Source organism: Sus scrofa, chromosome 8, assembly GCF_000003025.6.
Source record: "Sus scrofa isolate TJ Tabasco breed Duroc chromosome 8, Sscrofa11.1, whole genome shotgun sequence".
Taxonomy (NCBI): domain Eukaryota; kingdom Metazoa; phylum Chordata; class Mammalia; order Artiodactyla; family Suidae; genus Sus; species Sus scrofa.
Window position 1 is genome coordinate 47,556,099 of NC_010450.4, and position 23,678 is coordinate 47,579,776.

At 39.2% G+C, this 23,678-nt stretch overlaps 1 protein-coding gene across 16 annotated transcripts in view; it reads left to right on the forward strand.

The window, feature by feature from the left end:
- Positions 1 to 23,678, forward strand: part of RXFP1 (relaxin/insulin like family peptide receptor 1) — a 129,868-nt gene that overhangs the window by 82,634 nt on the left and 23,556 nt on the right. For 13 of the 16 annotated variants that reach the window (XM_021101289.1, XM_005666665.3, XM_021101295.1 and 10 more), the window contains 5 exons: positions 4,121 to 4,192; positions 4,283 to 4,354; positions 4,936 to 5,010; positions 16,784 to 16,855; positions 19,034 to 19,105. In XM_021101289.1, the coding sequence (XP_020956948.1) occupies positions 4,121 to 4,192; positions 4,283 to 4,354; positions 4,936 to 5,010; positions 16,784 to 16,855; positions 19,034 to 19,105 (363 nt within the window). The remainder of the gene's footprint in view (positions 1 to 4,120; positions 4,193 to 4,282; positions 4,355 to 4,935; positions 5,011 to 16,783; positions 16,856 to 19,033; positions 19,106 to 23,678) is intronic. The other 3 variants (XM_021101296.1, XM_021101294.1, XM_021101291.1) reach the window with 2 other exon arrangements.

Sequence of the window (23,678 nt, forward strand, 5' to 3'; positions counted from 1 at the left end):
CGGCTCAGATCTGGCATTGCTATGGTTGTGGTGTAGGCCGGCAGCTGCATCTTCAATTTGACCCCTAGCCCAGAAACTCCCATATGCTGCAGGTGTGGCCCTAAAAAGAAGGGGGAAAAAAAAGAAAAATTGTGCAGAACAGGATAGTAAACTTCAAAGCATCTTCCCTCTGTTCCACAGTTTTTCCTGGTACTACCATATTGTCTGGGTGTTAAAATGTCACATACTTCTGGTTTTTCACAGACAACACTTAGACACCTGCTCTTGGTTCATCCATAGATATTCATTAGCCCTGATGGGGTACAAGTTCTTCAGCTTGATTCCATGGCGGGGAGTGGGGGGAAGCACAGAAAGATAAGTCAGACATGCTGCCTTCCAGCAGCTTTCACCCTAATATTTCAGGTACGACCCTGTGCTGCCACTGGATAGGCTCTCGGTCTCCAGCAGCTTGCAGGCTGTGGTGGGGAAATGATGCCAAAGTATATACTACAATTGGAGAACAGCACTAGAATTTACTTAATTAAGACCAAAATCTGGGAGTTCCTGTTGTGGCTCTTCAAGTTAAGGACCCAGTGTTGTCTCCACAAGGATGCAGGTTCGGCTCCTGGCCTCGCTCAGTGTGTTAAGAATCCAGCGTTGCTGCAAGCTGCAGTGTAGTTTATGGATGTGGCTTGGAGCCAGTGTTGCTGTGGCTGTGGTGTAGGCCATCAGCTCCAACTCCAGTTTGACCCCTAGCCCAGGAATTTCCATATGCCATAGGTACAGCCTTAAAATAAAAAAACAAAAATTTGGAGTTCCCGTCGTGGCTCAGTGGTTAACGAATCCGACTAGGAACCATGAGGTTGCGGGTTTGGTCCCTGCCCTTGCTCAGTGGGTTAACGATCCAGCGTTGCCGTGAGCTGTGATGTAGGTTGCAGACGCGGCTCGGATCCCGCGTTGCTGTGGCTCTGGCGTAGGCCGGTGGCTACAACTCCGATTCAACCCCTAGCCTGGGAACCTCCATATGCCATGGGAGCGGCCCAAGAAATAGCAACAACAACAACAAAAAGACAAAAGACAAAAGACAAAAAAAAAAAAAAAATTTATAATGATTTTTTTGTTATATCTGGTTTACAGCGTTCTGTCAATTTTCTACTGTACAGCATAGTGACCCAGCCACACATACATGTATACATTCTTCTCACATTATCATGCTCCATCATAAGTGACTACATATAGTTCCCAGTGCTACACAGCAGGATCTCATTGCTAATCCATTCCAAAGGCAATAGTCTACATCTATTAACCCCAAGTTCCCAATCCACCCCGCTCCCTCCATCTCCCCCTCCCCCTTGGCAACCACAAGTCTATTCTTCAAGTCCATGATTTTCTTTTCTGTGGAAAGGTTCATTTGTGCTGTATATTAGATTCCAGATATAAGCGATATCATATGGCGTTTTTTAATGTTTTAAAAAGAACCCAAACCTGTATTGTTCAGACCACGGTTGCTCTGATGATTCCCTCAAAGGAGTGACCATTTTGGGTCCAAAGACATGAAGGAAAATGAGGAGGACAGGGCTAAACAGAGGAACATATGGTGTGGGTGGTGGATCAAACACCTTTACTTGGGGGATTTCTAGTGGTTCTTAAGGAAACCCCTGAAGGGTTCAGGAGAAGTGCTGAGGGATTCTTTACCTCTTTCTGTGCCCAACTGGGGCTCAAGGTTTGCAAGAGCAGGAAGGAAATGGCTCTAATACGGAACTTCATCCTTTGCTATCCCCAAGCAAATGTCAAATCTGAGGGAGGAGGAGAGATCCTGGCAGGAGAACTGTTACAGGATGTCAGCTCTAAGGCACATCAGAGAGGAGGAAAGAGAGGCATCGGTGTGGTCGGTGTATCAGTGGAAGTGAAATTTGAATGAATACTTGCACTGGAGTCATGGGCATCGAGAAAAGAAGACAACGTGGGAAGTTGAATGGAGACATCATTCTAAGAATACACACCAAGTGCTTCAGACATGTGTGCATGGTCTCAGAGGTTCAACAACCCAACAGCTTAGCTACTGATATTATTTCCTTTTTTTTTTTTTTGTCTTTTTTTTTTTTTTTTTTGTCTTTTTGCCATTTCTTGGGCCGCTCCCACGGCATATGGAGGTTCCCAGGCTAGGGGTTGAACCGGAGCCACAGCCCCCAGCCTACGCCAGAGCCACAGCAACGCGGGATCCAAGCCGTGTCTGAGACCTACACCACAGCTCACGGCAATGCCAGATCGTTAACCCACTGAACAAGGGCAGGGATCGAACCCGCAACCTCATGGTTCCTAGTCGGATTTGTTAACCACTGCGCCACGACGGGAACTCCTATTTCCATTTTAGAGTTGGAAACACTGAGGCTTTCAGAAGTTGTTGTTTGTTTCACCTCACACTATTAACAAACAGCAAAGCTGGGAACAAAACTGTCTGAGAGCAGATTCAGAGCACCGAGTTGCTGCAATGGAGAAAATGAGCTAGAAATAAACATGCAAGAGATCAGCATAACAGAACAGAAAGTTGGCTCTCTGCAGAAGGGTGAAAACTCAAGTTGGGGAGTAAGGTACGTCACTATCCAGCAAGGCGTCCAATGTCTTTTATCCAGAGCAGGTCCCTGCCTGTCCACAGGACAGCTTCTGTCTCTCCTCCCAGCCTCTTCACTGTGATCCCTCAGCTTGTTACCCTCTTACACTTCTCGCCTTTACATAAACCATTCCCTCTGCCTAGAATTACTCCCACGCTTTCTTTGCTTTTTGAATGACAAATCTCCATCTAAGGCTATTCTCTACTGAGCCTCCTCTAGTCAAGACTTCCTGTCACCTCAACCTTCCCAGCTCTGCAGCCCGAACCCCAGCTAAGCCTGGTGACTTTGCTGCAAAGTCAGAGCAACCGTGTGTTGCCAAAGCTCTTTTTCCCCTCCTGCTATGATAACCTGCTCACATGCTGTCCTCTTCTAGATTCAAAGCCCCTCAAAGAGTCTACCCATAGCACAGTGCCATAGAGCAGGTCTGTAAAACAATGTGTCAAACTATATGATCCAGTGATTCTATTCCTGGGCACCTATCAGAGAAAACTCCTAATTTGAAAAGATGTATGCATCCCAATGCTCACTGCAGCATTGTTTACAATAGCCAAGACATGGAAACAACCTAAATGTCAATTAACAGAGGAATGGATAAAGAAGATGTGGTTCATATATACAATGGAATATTACTCAGCCATGAAAAGGATGAAATAATGCCATTTGCAGCAACATGGATGCAACTAGAGATTCTCATACTAAGTGAAGTCAGTCAGAAAAAGAAAGACAAATACCATATGATATCACATTTGTGGAACTTAAAAAACGATATAAATAAATTTACTTACCAAACAGAAATAGGCTCACAGACAGAAAACAGAGTTATTGTTACCAAAGGAGAAAGGGAGGGGAGGGATAAACTTGAAATTGGAGATTAACATATACACACTAACTACCAAGGACCTACTATGTAGCACAGGGAACTATATTCAATATCTTATAATAACCTACAATGGAATAGAATCTAAAATAGAATATACATATATAACTGCTGTACACCTGAAACTAACACAACCTTGTAAATCAATAAAATTTTTCAATAAAAATTGAAGGAAACAATTTGACAAATAAATGAGTAGAATGACAATTTGATTGATGCTTGGTTGATGATTGGGAAATTAAAAACTCGACAGATAAAGGACTTGTAGAACACCAAAAGCAGGAAAATGGCCTGATGAGAATACTGCACAAGAAAGTTTAGGAGTTCCCGTTGTGGCTCAGCATGTTAAGAACCCAACATAGTTTCCATTAGGATGCAGGTTCAATATTTGGCCTCACTCAGTGGGTTAAGGACCTGGAATTGCCTCAAACTGTGGTGTAGGTTACAGATGCACTTGGATCCAGCACTGCTATGGATGTGGCATAGGCCTTAGCTGCAGCTCCGATTTGATCCCTAGCCTGGGAATTTCCATATGCTGCAGGTGTAGCTGTAGAAAAAGAAAGTTTGAGATGGATGATTATTATTCTTCCTTTCTTTGTTCTAAGATATCAAGAAGGTACCAAAATTACTCTCATCTTATCTCTTTTTACAGGTATCTCAGTCATAACAGAATAACCTTCTTGAAGCCAGGTGTTTTTGAAGATCTCCACAGACTAGAATGGCTGTATGTTTAATTTATGTGGAATTTTATAGTATTAGCTTTTATGTTGGAAAAAATATATAAATGAACCCATTTTTTTCTTCTGGCTGACAGGATAATTGAAGATAATCACCTCAATCGAATTTCCCCACTAACATTTTATGGACTAAATTCTCTTATTCTCCTGTAAGTACTAAATATTTAAACAAATACTTCAATTGAAGGAAACGACATGAATAAAAATCGCTGCTTTGAGTATAACAGCATTACATTTGGAATTAAAACCCTATAAAGGCCTTTTCAACTAAAAACCATCTCCTCATCATGTTCTATGAGGCTGTTTTATAGATCTAACAACTTTATAAGATATTCTGTCTTCTAGAATGTCAGCCCATCAAAACTGAACATAGCCTTGCCATCATGTTTTATTGAAATATCCTGAAGCATGCCAGTACTATGCCATATTAATCTTCCTAAAGAAAAATAACATTCATTTAAAATCACCTCCTTTTCGCTACCCACTCTTGAAGGGCATGGACCTTTTTTTTTTTTTCATTTGCCAGTGTTACTGCTTCTTTCATATGGTGGCCACCATTTGTCTAGTTTTATGACTAACAAGCACTCATGTATAACAAGACTTACAGGAAAAATTAGAGAACACAACTAACTTAGTAGATGTTATAGTTTCATGAAAATAATGCTAGAACAATATTTGACTTGAGAGAAGAAACAGAAAAATGGGACTCTTCTTTGCTTCTCTTTTTCAGAGTGCTGATGAATAACGTTCTAACCCATTTGCCTGACAAACCTCTTTGTCAGCACATGCCCAGACTGCACTGGCTGTAAGTTGCCACATCTCTCTTTTTTTAAATTTTTATGGAAATAAAGTTGATTTACAATATTGTGTTAGTTTCAAGTGTACAACAAAGTATAGATAGATAAATGATAGATGGATGGATGGGTGGATAGATGATAGATAGATAGATAGATTTTCCACCATAGTTTATTGTAAGAAATTGAGCATTGTTCCCTGTGCTATACAGTAGGTCTTTTTTTGTTTATCTATTTTATATATAGTAGTGTGTTAATTTTAATTCCAAACTCTTACTTTATTCCTCCCCCTCTTTCCCTTTTGTTAACTGTGTTTGCTATGTCTGTTTCTGTTTTGTAAATAAGTTCATTGGTATCATATAGAAGTGACATTAAATGGTATTTGCAGAGTTCCGGTTGTGGCGCAGTGGTTAACGAATCTGACTAGGAACCATGAGGTTGCGGGTTCAGGTTCGCTCCCTGGCCTTGCTCAGTGGGTTAAGGATCCGGCATTGCCGTGAGCTGTGGTGTTGATCGCAGACACGGCTCTGATTCTGAGTTGCTGTGGCTCTGGCGTAGGCTGGAGGCTACAGCTCCAGTTCGACCTCTAGCCTGGGAACCTTCACTTGCCATGGGAGCGGCCCAAGAAAATGGCAAAAAGACAAAAAAAAAAAAAAATGATATTTGCCTTTCTCTGTCTGACTTAGTAAAATAATCTCTAGGTCCATCCATGTTGCCGTGAATGCCATTATTTGATTCCTTTTATGGCTGAATAATATTCCATTGTGTATATGGACCACATCTTCTTAATTTGTAGATGGGCATTTAGTTGTTTCCATGTCTTGGCTATTACGAATAGTGCTGCAATGAACATAGGGGTGCATGTACCTTTTTTATTAATTATAGTTTTCTCCAGATGTATGCCCAGCAGTGGGCTTTTTGGATCATGGATGATAGTTCTATTTTTAGTTTTTTAAGGAATCACCTTACTCTCATAGTTGCTGCACCAGCTTACATTCCCACCAACAGTGTAGGGGGGTTTGTTGTATCTTTTCTTACAGACGACAACTAACTTTTCTGTTTTTGCCTAGTTTATTTTGGATGTTAGTTTTTCTCAAATGGTAGTTGTTAATATTGTCACATTTCCTCAAAATGTTTAGCATGATTTTTTTATTAAATATTCCTATTATCTAAACTAATGCCACTAAACTCTTACCAAAATTAAACATCTCCAAAAAAAAAAAAAATACTTTGGAGGCAGGGAGAAGGAAGACAAGGGATAGCATCCATATAACATCACCTCTTCTTCCTCCACCAACCTGTTCACCTGTTCATTTGGTGCAGAGACTAGATCACTTTAGTTTTATCTGTAATTTTGCACAATAAGAATATGACATTTAGAAGTTATTTTTGAAGTCTAATCACAACAGAATCTGTTTCACGGAATTTTTCACACAGAAGCTTTGCTTGTGGTAATTAACATCACTCCAGCTATGCAGAACTCAATTGCCCAGTAAATATGTCTATTTTAAAATTCAGGGATAAGGATGGAGTTCCTGAGGTGGCCCAGTGGGTTGATGATCTGGCTTGTCTCTGTGGCATTGCCAGTTCAAGCCCCAACCCAACACAGTAAGTTGAAGATCTGGAGTTGCCGCAGCTGTGGTATAGGTTGCAGATGCAGCTCAGATCTGATCCCTGGCCTGGTAACTTCCATATGCCACAGGTATGACCAAAAAAGCAAAGTTAAAAAAAATAAAATAAAAGGAGTTCACATTGTGGCTCAGCAGGTTAAGAACCCGACTTAGTGTCCCTGAAGATTCAGATTCAATCCCTGGCCTCACTCAGTGGAGCTCAGAGAGGGTTAAGGATCTGGCCTTGCTATAAGCTGCAGCATTAGGAAAGATACAGCTTGGATCCAGCATTGCTGTGGCTGTAGCCCAGCAGCTGCAGCTCCTCAGAAACTTCCATATGCCATGAGTCTCTGACCATAAAAATAAAATTTTTAAAAATATATGTTTTGTTTTGTTTTGCTTTGCTTTGCTTTGTTTAGAGCTGCACCTGCAGCATATGGAAATTTCCAGGCTAGGGGTCAAATCAGAGTTGTAGTTGCTGACCTACACCACAGCCACAGCAATGCCAGATCCAAGCCATATCTGTGACCTACACCACAGCTCATGGCAATACCAGATCCTGATTAAGGCCAGGGATCAAACCTGCATCCTCAAGGATACTTTTTGGGTTTGTAACCTGATGAGCCCCAATGAGAACTCCAACAAAACTAATTTAAAAAAAAAAATTAACTTTAGAAAATAAAAATACAGGTATATGGAGGTCTCTGGTGACTCAGCAGTTTAAGGACCCAGTGTTGTCACTACTGTAGCTTGAGTTTGATCCCTGGCCCAGGAACTTTCACATGCCATAGGTGCAGCCAAATAAAATAAAAATAAAATCTGACTAGAAACCATGAGTTTGCAGGTTCGAACTCCGGCCTCGATCAGTGGGTTAAGGATCTAGCGTTGCCCTGAGCTGTGGTGTAGGTCACAGACATGGCTTGGATCCCACATTGCTGTGGCTGTGGCATAGGCCAGTGGCTACAGCTCTGATCGGACCCCTAGCTTGGGAACCTCCATATGCTTCGGGAGCAGCCCTAGAAAAGACAAAAATAAAATAAAAAAATAAAATAAAATAAAAATAAAATGCAGGTAAAGCTGAAGAAATAAATCCAAAATAGCTATCAATAAGTTCAATCAATAAACTAAATATACTGTACCATATGAAAATTCCTCTGTCTCTTCCTTTGTAGGAAATGCGCAAAAGTTGGGTTGTTTGAGTTCCAAGCTCACAGTCAATTAGAACTGCCAAATCAAAAGCGGGATGAGGGGAAGTTCCTGTTGTGGTGCAGTGGAAATGAATCTGACTAGTATCCATGAGGATGCAGGTTCTATCCCTGGCCTCGCTCAGTGGGTTAAGGATCCCACTGTGAGCTGTGGTATAGGTCGCAGAAGCAGCTCAGATCTGACATTGCTGTAGCTGTGGTGTAGACTGGCAGCTATATCTCCAATTTGACCCTTAGCCTGGGAACTTCCATGTGCTTCAAGTACAGCCCTAAAAAGCAAAAAAAAAAAACAAAAACAAAACAAAAGTGGGAAGGAGAAGTTAGAAATGTTGATATAGTGAGAAATAAAAACTATCAACCTGATAATAGAGCGGAAACCCAAAATGCTATAAAAAGCAGACACAGTAATTCAAAACACACTAGTTTGGAACCATCTAGGGGGAAGAGACACATTCTTCAAATAGTCACTAAGCCCAGAGGGCATCCTGATGTGCCAATATAGTAACATCACTGATAAAAGTTACATGTACTCCAATGTTCATTGCAGCACTATTTACAAGAGACAAGACATGGAAACAACCTAAATGTCCACCCACAGAGGAGTGGATAAAGAAGATGTGGTACATATACACAATGGAATATTACTTAGCCATTAAAAGGAAAGAAATAACAATTTGCAGCAACAAGGATGGACCTGGAGTCAGACAGTGATACACCAACATTATATACTATCACTTACATGTGGAATCTGAAAAAAGGACAAAATGAACTTCTTTTCAGAACAGATACTGACTCACAGACTTTAAAAAACTTATGGTTTCCAAGGAGACAGGTTTGGGGTGGGGGGTTGGGCTGGGGGTTTGGGATGGAAATGTTATAAAATTGGGTTGTGATGATCATTATACAACTATAAATGTAATAAAATTCATTTATTAATTTCAGAAAAAATAGAATTAAACTACAGAAACTCTTCTATATGATAAATATAATCAAATACCATGAAAATAACTTACTAACTAGTGTAATCTTTAAAACCAATAATTCATGACTTGAAAAAAAAAAAAACTGACTGGGACAAGGGCAAATTAAGTTCAATATCTGTTGTGGTGATTCAATTTTGGTTTTCAAAAATTTATTATTGATTGTTACATGCTCAGCAATCCAAACAGTAGTGAAGTAAAAATTGATCGGTATTTACATAAGCAAATTAGCAATTAAAAAATCTTGCATTGATGGAGTTCCCATTCCGGCATAGCGGGTTGAGAACCAACATAGTTTCCATGAGAATGCAGATTCAATCCCTGGCCTTGCTCAGTGGGTTAAGGATCTGGTGTTGTCATGGCTGTGGCATAGGCCTCAAGTGCTGCTTCAATTCAACCCCTTGCCCAGGGACTTCCAAATGCTGCCGGTGCAGCTGTAAAAAGAAAAAAATATTCATGCATTGAAACCAGAAGCAAATGTGGGTGATATTATGTACATACACCATAACAAATCTTTGCTTTTAAAAAGGCAACCGAATGTATATTTTAGATAAAAAAAGATTAAGATTTATTACTAAAGAGTTGAGCTTTTAAATGTCATAAATAAAATTATAATCTTTAGATTTTAGCTATCTAAAACATGCATCTCTGATGGTGAATATTATTCCAATTTTAATGCTAATAACAACTTTTGCTTTGTAAGCATTCATTTTTTTAATTCATAGCAATACCTTTACCTTGCACATGAACTTTCATTTGCAAAGTATAAACTAGAAGATCTGACAGATATGTTGGCAAATTTTTTAAAAACTATGATTAAGTAGAAAAATACAAATCAAACAAAAAGAGATAATATGTATGTCATACTTACAAGATGTATGACAGACAGCAGAATAAAACCTTTACTAGGGTTCCTTCAGAGTAATAAATAAAACTATCAAACCACAATAGAAGTTTGAAATTCAAAAAGGAAGAAATATAAGTAAAAAATAAGCATGTCAACAGATGGGGCAATAGTCAAAGGTGAACTAAAGATCAAGAAAGCAAAGTAAACCTTTATTTGGGGATGGAATTAAGCAAGTTTTATACATGGGCAGAAGAAGCTAACATAAAGAATTTGAAAATATAGAAAATACTGAAGATACTTTATGGAGCAAGGTCCTCAAAGCCATGGAAAGGATGGAAAAATAAGATGTGATGCACACATGGCTGCCATGAAGAGGGAGGGACCTGCCCTGCTTCAATCAGCATGGCTCAATTTCAAGATCATAAGAGGCAGTATAAAGAAAAAGTCACAGTATCTTAATCATCAACCTTTGACTTCAGTCTTGGGTCTATGTGCAGATGGTTAACATGCAGTTAACTTCCTCGACCTGGTGGGGGCTTCCATATCTGTAAAACAACTCAAGGACATGGCTCAGAATGTTGTCTAGAGCCCTTGAGGGGGAACTAAATGTCCTTGACTTTCTTTATGGCTAAACTATTATTATTCTGTCTTGCTTGACTCTTTTCCCTTGTTTCTGCATTTTCTCATTTCTCTGGTTAAATTTGCTTGCTGGAACTTGGGGAAGACCAATGAGGCTAAAGCTTTTCTACTAAGAAGAGGCAGGGGACATGGGGGGAGTCTGTCCCTGTGATGGCCTCAGAGGGTCGTGTTCAGTTTCAAAGAAATATCTGAAGAGATAATTTCAAGAATTTTCTAAAATTAATATAATACAACAAACCAAAAATACAAGAGCTTCAGGGAAAAAAAAATAAGAGAAGTAGAAAAGAAAAAAAAATAAAACTAGAAGAATCATTGGCAAACTGCTGAAAAATGAAAGATAAAGAAAAAACCTTGAGGCAGCCAGAGGAAATAGATATATTACATACTGTAAAATGAGGATAAGAACCTCAGCACTGACTTTTTTAAAAGCTGGAGGGGATGCGTTAACATTGGAATAAAGGGCTTCTGAACAAGACTATCGCCAGGAATAAGAAGAGCTATCACATGACAATAAAGAATTAATTCCACAGGAGGACACAGTAATCTTAAATGAGTACACAGTTTCAAAATGAATAATGTGGAAACAATAAAACTCTAAAGAAAAATAGCTAGGAGTCAAGAGATGTCATTTAAAATTAAGAAATCTACCAATATGTGGATATTTGATATTCCTAGGATGAACATTAATAAATGGCATATAATTGATCAAAATCCGATGGTGAGGGAAAGATGGAAGGATGGGAAGGTAATATATACTAATTTCATAATTTCTTATAATAGGAACTTAAATGTTATTCTTTAAAAAGGGGAAGATAAAGCATCTTGGGTAAAGTTATAAAGTTAATGAATAGAATATATAGATTTTTTAATATTATAAGAAAATTTTTAAGCTACTTGTTGAAAGATTGTTAAACCTATAAAAGCACATAATAGGAGTTCCCGTCGTGGCGCAGTGGTTAACGTATCCGACTAGAAACCATGAGGTTGCGGGTTCGGTCCCTGCCCTTGCTCAGTGGGTTAACGATCCGGCGTTGCCGTGAGCTGTGGTGTAGGTTGCAGACGCGGCTCGGATCCCGCGTTGCTGTGCCTCTGGCGTAGGCCGGTGGCTATAGCTCCGATTCAACCCCTAGCCTGGGAACCTCCATATGCCGCGGGAGCGGCCCAAGAAATAGCAACAACAACAACAACAAAAGACAAAAAAGACAAAAGACAAAAAAAAAAAAAGCATATAATAATAATCTTTAAATAGCAGGCAAAGTTCAGATATATTAGTCATATCAATAAATATAAGCGGCTTGGAGTTCCCATCGTGGCTCAGTGGTTAACGAATCCGACTAGGAACCATGAGGTTTCGGGTTTGATCCCTGGCCTTGCTCAGTGGGTTAAGGATCTGGCATTGCCATGAGCTGTGGTGTAGGTTGCAGAGGCAGCTCGGATCCTGAGTTGCTGTGGCTCTGGCATAGGCCAGTGGCTACAGCTCTGATTAGACCCCTAGCCTGGGCATCTCCATATGCCATGGGAGCAGCCCAAGAAATGGCAAAAAAAGACCAAATAAATGAATAAATAGATAGATAAATAAATAAATAAAAGTGGCTAAACTTACTAAAATAAAAAGAGGTTTTCAAATTGCCTCATAAAGCAAAACCTAATTCAGTACTATTTACCAAAAAAATGCATCTCCCCCCCCAGATAGATACATAGATAGATGGATATATAGACAAATATATATGAGGGGAGGAAGTTTAGGAAAGATTAAAAATAAAAGGCTATTCAAAAGTATGCCATGTAGACGCAAACAAAAAATTAGGTGTCATATTTTTTTATCTAAGTTGGTAGAATTCTCGCCCATTTTCATTGAGCACTACAAAGAAGAACCTTCAAATGCTGCAGTGTGCAATTTCCAATACAAGATATTACATTAGGAGTATATATGCACCAAATAGATTCATATAGCCAAAGGAACCAAAAGGAAAAATAGACATATAAAAGCAGTAAGAGATTAAAAAAAAAAAAAAACCACCTCTTTCAGTCCACAAAAGATCAAGTAAAACCAAGAAAGGATATGGAGAACTAAATAACGTAATTAATGAGTTAGCTCTAATTGCTGCATATCAAACTGTGATGTCCCTTCTCAACAACAGAATTTATTTATTCAGGGTGACAAGGTATTTGGCTAAAATACGACATTCCCAGCATTTAGACAGAACCCTGAGACTGAGCTCTAACTAATGAGGTGGAAGAAATACAGTGCAGAACTTCCAGGAAATCTCCTTGAGGAGAAACAGGCAAATCCTTCCTTTATTTCCTTATCCAGAAAAGATGGCTGTTATGGCTGGAGCTTTAGCAACATCTTGGACCTGGAAGACAAGGACATGTGAACAGTGAATATGAAAGATCTTAGGTTTCTAACAACTTTGGGAAATTACCAGTCTAGCCTTGGACTACCAACCCTAGATTTAAAAAAATAATAATAATAAAATCCAGAGTTCCCAACATGGCTCAGCAGTTAGCAAACCCAACTAGCATCTATGAGGACGCAGGTTCAATCTCTGGCCTCGCTCGGTGGGTTAAGGATCCGGCATTGCCCTGAGCTGTGGTGTAGGTCACAGACGTGGCTCGGATCTGGCATTGCTGCGGCTGTGGCACAGCTGGCAGCTACATCTCTGATTCGACCCCTAGCATGGGAAACTCCATAAACTGCAGGTGCAGCCCTAAAAAAAACAAACAACAAATCCTTGTGTAGTTACACTGTTATAGCTTGGTGTCTATTCTATGTACTTGCACCTAATCATAACAGATGTAAATTTGAAAGCGGAGAATGCCCCCCAAAAATTCATCAGAATTGACCATATAATTTAGAATATATACGTTCACAAACAAAACTCAGAAAATTCAGGATAAGCCTAAAGCAGGAGTAGGGTCATTGCTTCCTAAGTCTAGGAGACCAGGTACATATGCAGGTAAATTATAGATGTCAGGCAGAAAAACAAAGGCTTTCCCCTCCTTCATCACCTCAATTTTCTCTGTGAAATAGGAGCCAGAAATGTTTAAAAGTTAGGGGAGGCATGTTTACTGTGCCACTACTGGATGAGAGAACAAGTTGAGAGGGAACAGGTAAAAATTCCTCGTGGTTTCGGTTTTTGTTATTTTCTTCAGATTGAAAAACAGAATTTTCATTTTCAGCCAGTTCTGCCACATATAAAGGGAAAAATAACATGGTTGGGTTCAGAAGCTCATTAAGTTGGAAACATGGAGTCCAGACATGGAATAAGCAAAACAACCCCCTCAGTTCCCTTGGAACTTAGTGCTCTGGCACAAGGATCAGGTTTGTATCCCTCAGCTAATCCACAGGCTTGCAAGCCAGATCCCTGCATATCAAGAACTAAAACATCTAATTTTAGGAGGAAAACCAAAGAAAATTCATCAAGTTTAAAATAAACTCAACATTGAATTCAATAATTTAATGAAAAGTCCCTAATACATGCCTCTTACTGATTTTTACAAATTAGGAAATTAATATCAGCTTAAATATCTTTGCTACCTTAATAGAAAAGTTACATGACGGAGTTCCCATCATAGCTCGTGGTTAACGAATCCAACTAGGAACCATGAGGTTGCGGGTTCGATCCCTGCCCTTGCTCAGTGGGTTAAGGATCCAGCGTTGCCATGAGCTGTGGTGTAGGTCACAGACGCGGCTCGGATCCCGAGTTGCTGTGGCTGTGGTGTAGGCCGGCAGCTACAGCTCTGATTCAACCCCTAGCCTGGGAAGGTCCATATGCCACGAGTGTGGCCCTAGAAAAGGCAAAAAGACAAAAAAAAGAAAAAAAAAGAAAAAAAAGAAGAAGAAGAAGGAAAGAAAAGTTACATGAGTAACTAACCAGAAAAGAACTCCCCTAAAAGACATTTTGTGAAGTTTAAGAGAATGTCACCACCTGGTGTAAATTTCTGGTAACAACAACAAAATAGGAAAAGGACGTTAACGGTCTTGTCATTGACAACATACATTAGAGGAGGCCAAGAGCCTCGGCCAAACCTAATGACCAAAAAGAAGTAGTACTGCAAGTGGTTCACTTCCCATTTAATAGAACAATAGAAGTTTTTCTTAAAAAGGGTGATCTAGAATCAAGATTTAGATATTAATACAACATTCCATAGAGTATTAAAATCCTACCTACAAAACCCTTGAGTAATGGTATATGCCCCTGCAAATCACTGTAGTGATAAGTTTATTTTCTGGACATCATTGATTGTGAGCTTAATTTTGAAATGCTTCATGTCCTTCAACCCATAAATCTAATTTTGCAATCTGATGCAACATAGAAAAACCCAGCGCCTTACAAAAAAAAAAAAAAAAAAAAAAAAAAAAAAAAAACTTCCAAAATTGTGAATACCAAAATAAGATATTGCTAATACAAAAAAACTTTGTGTTTGACTTCAGATATCTCTCATATGTGCTTTTCTATTATAAATACACTCTCTTACTCCATTGACTTGATTTCTAGAAGCCTTCTACCCAGATCTTCCAGATATTCTTTGATTTGTCAGTACCTATTTTTAATGCAGTGACAAAATAAGACTCACTGTCCCAGATGCAGCCTAGCCAGCAGAATAGTGGCACTTCTATTGATGTTACCCATGTTTCTCTTACAGATTTTAGTAGCTGTGTCAAACTTCAGCTCATATATTTTAGTCACAGTTGTTTGTTTGAATGGCTCTGTTTCTGTATGGTGATCAGTAAGCTATGTGTTGGGGTAAAATGAGTAGATTTAAGGTCCAGCATCTACTTCTGAACATGTGTCCCTAAAGTCAGCTAACTGTTCTACAAACTTCTACCATAAACCTGGGGATAAAAGACAGGCAATGGAGGAATACCTTCATGATAATCTTGAAGAAGAGACAGTAAAATATCAACTTTTTGACAAGTGTTGCTGCTCAGACCAGACCTCTGTTGGTGACCTAGCGTCACGCAGCAGGGGTGCTCAAGGAAGGTCTGCAAGAAGTCCCTGAATTGGGAGTAGAGCACAAAAGCCAGCCTGTGGGTTTCCCTCTGCACCAGCCAGTGTGGCATGATAATAAAGCAATAAAGGGTGTTGGCAGTGGTAAGGGGCTTTTGAGAATTTTTTTCTGGGAAGTGTTTAGGGAAAGGAGGTAAAGATTAAATATTGTATTGGTATTGTATTGTATTGGTTAAATATTATATTGGTAGAAGTTAAATGTTGCAGTAGCAGCTTCTGCGACAATGGTAGAATTTTCTGTAGGCTGTAGCAAATAGAGTCACACTGCTTAGGGAAATTCCATTGGAAACTCTGGACAGATGTTTAATACAGAACACTTTTTTTTTTTTTTTTTTTGGTCTTTTTAGGGCTGCACCCACGGCATATGGGTGTTCCTAGGCTACGGGTAGGATCGGAGCTTAAGCTGCCAGCCTACACACAGCCACACAGGATCCAAGCCACATCTGCGACCCACACCACAGCTCACAGCAATGCTGGATCCTTAACCCACTGTGCGGGACCAGGGATTGAACCCATGTCTTCATGAGTACTAGTCAGATTCATTACCACTGAGCCACAATGGGAACTTCTAATACAGATCACTATTAGATATTTGCTTGCAGAGTTGGAATTTACTATAGCAAAAGTTTTTAATGTGATTTCTCATTCTCTTCACATTCCTTGGGATAACATATGTACCCATTTGAACACATGATACAGATGTTACTCAAAACGTTTTTACTATTAACACAGAAAAAGGAAACATAGACATATATATATAATTTAAAGTATTATATAAGTGGCTACATGGGAGAACCCATATGAAATAAACAATATGTGAAAAAAATTATTAGATAACAATTCTTGGAGCTCCCGTCGTGGTGCAGTGGTTAATGAATTCGGTTAAGAACCATAAGGTTTCCGGTTCGATCCCTGGCCCCGATCATGGGTTAAGGATCCAGAGTTGCTGTGAGCTGCGGTGTAGTTCACAGACGCAGCTTGGATCTGGCGTTGCTGTGCCTCTGGCATAGGCCTGCGGCTACAGCTCCGATTGGACCCCTAGCCTGGGAACCTCCATATGCCGTGGGTGGAGCCCTAGAAAAGACGAAAAGACAAAAAAAAAAAAAAAGGAAAACAATTCTTTTTTTCATTTTTTCTATTTTATTGCAGTGTAATTGACTTACAATACTGTATTAATTTCAGGTGTATAGGAAAGAGATTCAGTCATACCTGCACATATATCCATTTTTTTCAGATTCTTTTCCCTCGTAGGTTATTATAGAACATTGAGTAGGTTCCCAATGCTAGACAGTATGTATCTATTTTATACGTAGTACTGTGTACATGTTAATTCCAACTTCCTGATTTATCCCTTCCCCCACCCCCAACATTTCCCCTTTGGTAGCCGTTAGTTTGGTTTCTAAATCTTTGAGTCCAGAAAACAATTCTTACCCAATTTATTTCTGTCTGTGATTAAATTTAGCTTTACATTTTTTTTTTCTATTTCAGGGACTTTGAAGGCAACCATATCCATAATTTAAGAAATTTGACTTTTATTTCCTGCAGTAATTTAACTGTTTTGTAAGTAACGTTTTGTCCCTTAGAAGTAATGTCATATCTCTTTACAAACAAAATGAATCATTTATGTGAACAGAATCTAGCATGAACAGAGTCTAGCATAGTAATTATAGCAAATGTTCCCTCTCATTGCAGAGCTCAGTGCAGAAAAGTTTTTTGAAACGGAAGCACATTAGCAAAATTATTTAAGTTCAAACCAGGCGTAACCACAGATTTAGAACATACGTGAGTCATCGCAAAGGCACTCTATAAAGAGACCTGTTTTTCTTAAACTTAAGTAATACCCAATTTAATGGAAAGAATTTCTCATAAACCACCTAGAATCTATCCTTGGATCTCAGGTTCAGAAGCACTAAGTTAAAGTCCTAATCTGCAAGAATTATTACTGCAAAGATCATGGGTGGAATTACATATAATTTTTAAAAACTGTAGCATGTTCATATCCCTGAAAATATAATTGAGGACACCAGCATAAACCTTGGAATGTTATCGAGTATAATTTCTCCTTAGGCCTCTCTGGTTTATTTTAAATTTGCGCTGCCTCTTCCAGAAAAATGGAAGGAAGCTGAGGCTTCCTTCAGTATAAAAATGCAATTGCCTCATTCGCAGTTTATTTTTCCAGAATTTTCATTTTTCAAACTGTGGGTCAAAACTCAGAGGTGGGTGAAGAAAGCAGTGTAGTGCGTCCCAAGCAGCATTTTTTACTGAAATACAATTGAATTGAATAAAAATTTCAGAGTGCAATTCAGATGATTATGTGCATTGGTTCATGAATCTTGGGTTGTGTGGGTATAGGCTAGATCCCAATGCAAAATACATTTTTTTTAAACTGTAAAAAATGTAGGTTACCGTGGAGAAAAGTCTGAAAATCATGCTAGAATATATAGGACCCCTGTGTATAAGCAACAAAGTATCTACCACTGATATCCACAATCATTTTTCTCCACTTGTGCCCCTCCCATTGCAGTGGGCTCAAAGGCACTGGACTTAGACCAAACAGATATCCACAAAATGTAGCTCTTCTTTTCTGTTCTACTTGTGTTTGTTCCTAGAGAAATCTCTGAACAAAGAAATCGTTTCTGAGTTTCTCTTGGCAGGTGCTTGTGCTTTTCTGGTCCAGGGATGCTAGGAGAAACTGGTCATGGTTTGGAGTGCTGGCAGGAAATAAATACTTAAAGATTCCAGCTTCCAGGCATGTCCCACATTGTTTCAAGAATTGAAAATCCTTTACATGTTCTGTGAGCTAGTCTCTTCTGTAAGCTCATCACTCCAGCTCAGTGCAGAGATGAACTGTCAAGTGTCAAGACATGCAGTCTGATTCAGTATCCCAAACTAGAGATCTTCTGAGTTTGCACCTCTCCAGAAACTAGATAAATTGTAAGTTTGATTACATATATATTGATAAGAATTTTCTTCTAAGTTGGTCCAGCTTAGATTAGAGTCCCTCCATCATCTCTGTCCTAAATCACGTCAACTACTGAAGGCACATGAGTGCTATTGTGTGGGGGGTATTTTGTTAGACAGACCTGCTACACAGACTGCAGAGACAACTGGCCCATAACTGGACCTCAGTGAAGATGTGCTGAATAAATGAATAAATGGGGGAAAAAAAACACAAAACTCCCTGTGCTGAAACTCAGACTGTATTCTTGTTCACTATTTCCTCTGCAGAGCTCTTCCCTAACTCACTTAAGACTTTGAAAACTGGGAGTTCCCATCGTGGCACAGCGGAATCGAATCCGACTAGGAACCATGAGGTTTTGGGTTCGATCCCTGGCCCCGATCAGTGGGTTAAGGATCTGGCATTGCTGTGAGCCAGGGTGTAGGTCAAAGACGTGGCTTAGATCTGGCCTTACTGTGGCTCTGGTGTAGGCCAGCAGCTATAGCTCTGATTAGACCCCTAGCCAGGGAACCTCCATATGCCATGGGTACAGCCCTAAAAAAGGACAAAAGCCAAAAAAAAAAAAAAAAAGACCCTGAAAACTATTTTATTTTTATAATCATTAAAAGATTGGGGAAATTTAAGATTAAAATTAGATTGGGTAATTTCTTACACTACTTCAAAATATCTTGATGCAAAAATGCACCATATATAATTGTTTTGCAGGCTGGTAATCACCTCTCCAATAACTCATTTATCAGTTACTTCAAGAAGTTACATCTTTTCCTTTTTACTTTCAGGGTAATGAGGAAAAACAAAATTAATCACCTAAATGAAAATACGTTTGCACCTCTCCAGAAACTAGATGAATTGTAAGTTTTACTGTTTCAGTTCATTTTTGTTACACATATATGTTTTACGTTTAAGAAATATTTATGGAAATTCCCATTGTGGTTCAGCAGTAACAAACCCAATTAGTATCCATGAGGATGCGTTTAATCCCTGGCCCAACTCTGTGGGTTAAGGATCTGGCATTGCTCTGGCTGTGGTGTAGGCCAATAGCTGCAGCTCTGATTCAACCCTAGCCTGGGAACCTACATATGCTTCAGGTTAGACCCTAAAAAGGCAGAAAAGAAATATTTATTTTATCTCTTTCTAGCATTATTTTTATATACTTGAGCCACAAAGGAATCTGATAGCTTTAAAAAAAAAAAATATGTATAGGAGTTCCCCTTGTGGCTCAGTGGTTAATAAGCCTGATTAGTATCCATAAGGACACAGGTCCGATCCCTGGTCTTGCTCCCTGCGTTAAGGATCTCGCATTGCCATCAGCTGTGGTATAGTTCATATACACAACTCAGATCCCTTGTTGCTGTGGCTGTGGCTGTGCCGTAGGCCAGCAGCTACAGCTCTGATTTGACCCCTAGCCTGGGAACCTCCATATGCCTCAGGTGAGGCCCTAAAAAGAATATATATATATATATATATGAAAAATATGCAATAAATATTTGAGGAAAGTGAGGTAAAGGAAAGACAACTGTGGAGAAAGAATAAAGTAAGGGAAAACATAAATAAAATACATCCTATACCACTCTGACCCACTGCTAAAGAGAAGCAGCAAATTTAAGTTTCCCAGAAAATTAGAATTCAGAGACTGGGAAATAAAAAGACACTACTTTGCTATTCTGAAACAAAAGGATAATCTTGGATCCATAAGGAAATTAGGCACTGTGTCGATAACATCCTAGCCTACAATAATGAAGAAGAAAGCTAAGACATCTATTTTTGAAAATTTTATTGAAATACAGTTGATTTAGAATGTTTTGTTAGCTTCAAGTGTACAGCACAGTGATTCAGTTTTCAGATTCTTTCCACTAAAAGTTATTACAATATATTGGGTATAATTTCCTGTTTGATACAGTAGGTCCTTGTTTTTCTATTTTATATATAGTAGTGTGTATATTTTAATCCTGAGCCCCTAGTTTATCCCTCCTCACTTTCCCTTTGGTAACCATAAGTTTGTTTTTTTAAAGGTAGCTATTTAATGTCCCTTTCTTAAGTCAATGACATAATTCCAAAGGACATTAAAGCAACTCTCTGATAAATCAAAGCCTTGCAATCCAAACATGTAGTAGCTGATTGTCCAAATAAAATATACATAAAACAATGAATGAAGTACATGTCCTTTAGGGAATTTTTAATTTTTTAGTATTTGTTTCTTCCATTAGATTTTTGCTAAGCTTTGGGCTAGAAGCTAGTTTGATTTTTTGTTTCCTAGAGAGAAACTCCATGTTTTGACAATTAGCTGGGCAGAACTTTGACTCATTAAAACTTTTCCATAAAAATTAATGAAACTAAAGGTCTCTCTAGGCACCTTACCTTCACACTAAGACGTGTAAAGGGAATATATGTGCTACCAACAGAAACATTCCTCAGGAAACAATCCAAGATTTGACGCAAAGCATCATAAGCAAGGCATGAAAAACCCACCATTTTCCCCATAACCCTTAGCTTAAAACATTTTTGGTAGATAGTACCAATCATTCACAAAACATACAAGAATGTCTCAATACATATCAAAACCAAGCTTCTGCTGTAACAATTCCTGGTGTCTGGCAAGTAAATCATATCAGCACGTCAGGTCATTATTTTATTCTCAGTAGGGAAAGGTGCATTAGGTGACTCAAAAGGTATCACCTAGCCATTAAAGTACTTAGTCAAGGCGTCCATACTTGCACTTGTTTTAGCCTGCTTGCTACAGCTCTCTAAAAACCAGAAGGCAATTTCTCCAAGTCCTAACCTTCATGATGGCACTAAGGTGCAAGTTCTGTGCATCAGTAGCCAGCAGCAAGCATGGGACACAACAGCTTAGTGCATAGCCAGTGCTGAGCCAGGCTCAGAGGTAAATGAAAGAGCGACAAAAAAAAAAAAAAAAAAAAAAGGTAACCTAAAGCCAACAATTAGTCCTGCCTAAATTCTGCCAAATCCTGTACTAAACACTGGCCCGGAAAATCAGATTGACGAGGACAAAATGCCATGTTTTCTAAGCGGTGATGGCTGTAAATGGATGAGTCTAGACCTAAAATCAGATGACTCTCCTTTTGTGAGAGGGTTAGATGACCCTCTGTGCCCCTCCTGGCTTGAGCCCACCAAGAGAGTTAAAGAGGGCAAATCAAGTGGTAGCAATAGGATTCACTTCTCAGAGTCGACTTTATAGTCCTGGTAGCAGAAACTTTTTGCAACACGCTTGATTTAATTTGTGCTTTTGAAGTCGACTACGCTAAGTGATAATGGGTTTCCTGAGCTTGTTCAGAAATGAACCTTAAGTCCAGTTAAGTTTAGGCCAACTTTCCTAAACCAAAACTGAGAAAATGGTCTTATTACATGTCATTTAAGATCTGGGACAAATGGTCGCTGTTATATGATTCATGATAAATGAACTATATGTCTATGTTTGCTCTGAGAGCCAAAACCAGCACTCCCATCAGAAACGACTGAACGTGGTATTGCCAGTTTTAATATCCTAGTGGATTCGTCTAAATCGGTTTTCCACACCGCCTCACTCATATAATCAATATTTTACTTGGCTTTGCATACAAGGAAGCGGAATTGTGCAGCCACTAAATGTGAAGCAGATTCAGTCTATTCATAGACTTCTAATTAGGGGTGGAAAGAAGAGTTATTCCAACACTAAGCTAGGAACTCCCTGGAAGCCTAGGACCCAGTGTTGTTACTGTTGTGGCTCAGGTTCGATTCCTGGCCTGGGAATTTCTGCATGCCACAGGTATAGCCAAAAAACAAACAAAAACAAAAAAAAAACTAAGCTACATGCTGGAAAGCCCAAAATGAATAGGTATATTTCATGTACTCAAAGAACTCCTTTCCTTCAGGTGAGCACAGATGTGCAGAAACAGTTTTAATATGATGCTATATTCCTGTGTGTGTTATACATGCTACTTATGACAGAAGAGAGAAGAAAATGTTTAACTACCCAGTCACAGAGGAGGAGCTTGAGAGCAGAATTTTTCTTTTTGAGGTATAGTTATTTACAGTATTGTGTTAGTTTCAGGTGTACAGCAAACTGATTCAATTATGCAATATATTTTTTCAGATTCTTTTCCATTATAAGTTATTATGAGATATTGAATATAGTTCCCTATGCACTGCAGTAAATCCTTGTTTATAGGAGCAGAATCTTGAAGGATGCATAGGGACTTCACCAGAAGAACAAGTAGCAAAGCTTATTACAGGCAGAAAGAAACACTCATGAAAAAAACCCAGAGGATAGAATACTGAAGTGCAGAGTTTCCATCATGGCTCAGTGGTTAACGAACTCGACTAGCATCCATGAGAACTCGGGTTCAATCCCTGGCCTCACTCAGTGGGTTAAGCATCTGGCGTTGCCATGAGCTGTGGTGTAGGTTGCAGAGGTGGCTCAGATCCCACTTTGCTGTGACTCTGGCATAGGTCAGTGGCTACAGCTCCGATTCAACTCCTGGCCTGGGAACCTCCATATGCTGCAAGTGGGGCCCTAAATGACAAAAAGACCAAAAAAAAAAAAAAAAAAAAAGAATACTGAAGTGCATTCAGGCCCTGGTGAAAATCATTTTGACTGAGTAGAAAGTAGTAGGAAATTAAGCTGAAAAGCTAGAGAGTGGCAAGATACTTAGATATTGAAAGACTTTTTATAGCACCCTAAGCAGTTTTGATGTTTATCTTCTATGTAACAATGAGCTATTGGAGGATTTTAAGAAAAGGATGAAATTTTAGAAAGATTTCTTTAGTTTTTAAATCAGACTGTCTTCACAGACAATTCACCCACAAATTCATAAATAACAAAAAACAGTCTTGGGGTTCAGTTTACAGTATGAAAGTAAAACACTTACAGCAAAGACATTTATAATGTTGGTTATATTCACTACTTATTTTTAGTTTTGAAAACTCAATCTAAAACTATCCTGCCCTGGAATTCCCATTGTGACTTAGCGGTTAAGGACAGGATGTTTTCTCTGTGAGGACACAGGTTCCATCTCTGGCCTTGCCCACTGGGTTGAGGATCCAATGTTGCAAGCTGCGATATGGGTTGTAGATCCAGCTCTGATCCAATGTTGCTGTGGCTATGGAGTAGGCTGCATCCGCAGCTCGGATTCAACCCCTCGCCTGGATACTTCGCTATGCCATACAGATGTAGGTCTAAAAAATAAATAAATAAAAATAAAACCATCCTGCCTTTCCAAGTTGAATAGCCTAACTTTTGATTTACAAGCACTCCAATTTATGTAACAAATAGATCTATTCCCCTACCTCTCCTTATGGCAACCAGTAGGATTTGGAGATGGATAGGGAACATGGTTAGGCATCTTCTTAGTATGTCTTGATGGCAGAGGAGAACCCAAGCCTATTGGAAGATTGTCTTCTTTAGAAGAATCCAAGGCCTATCTCATG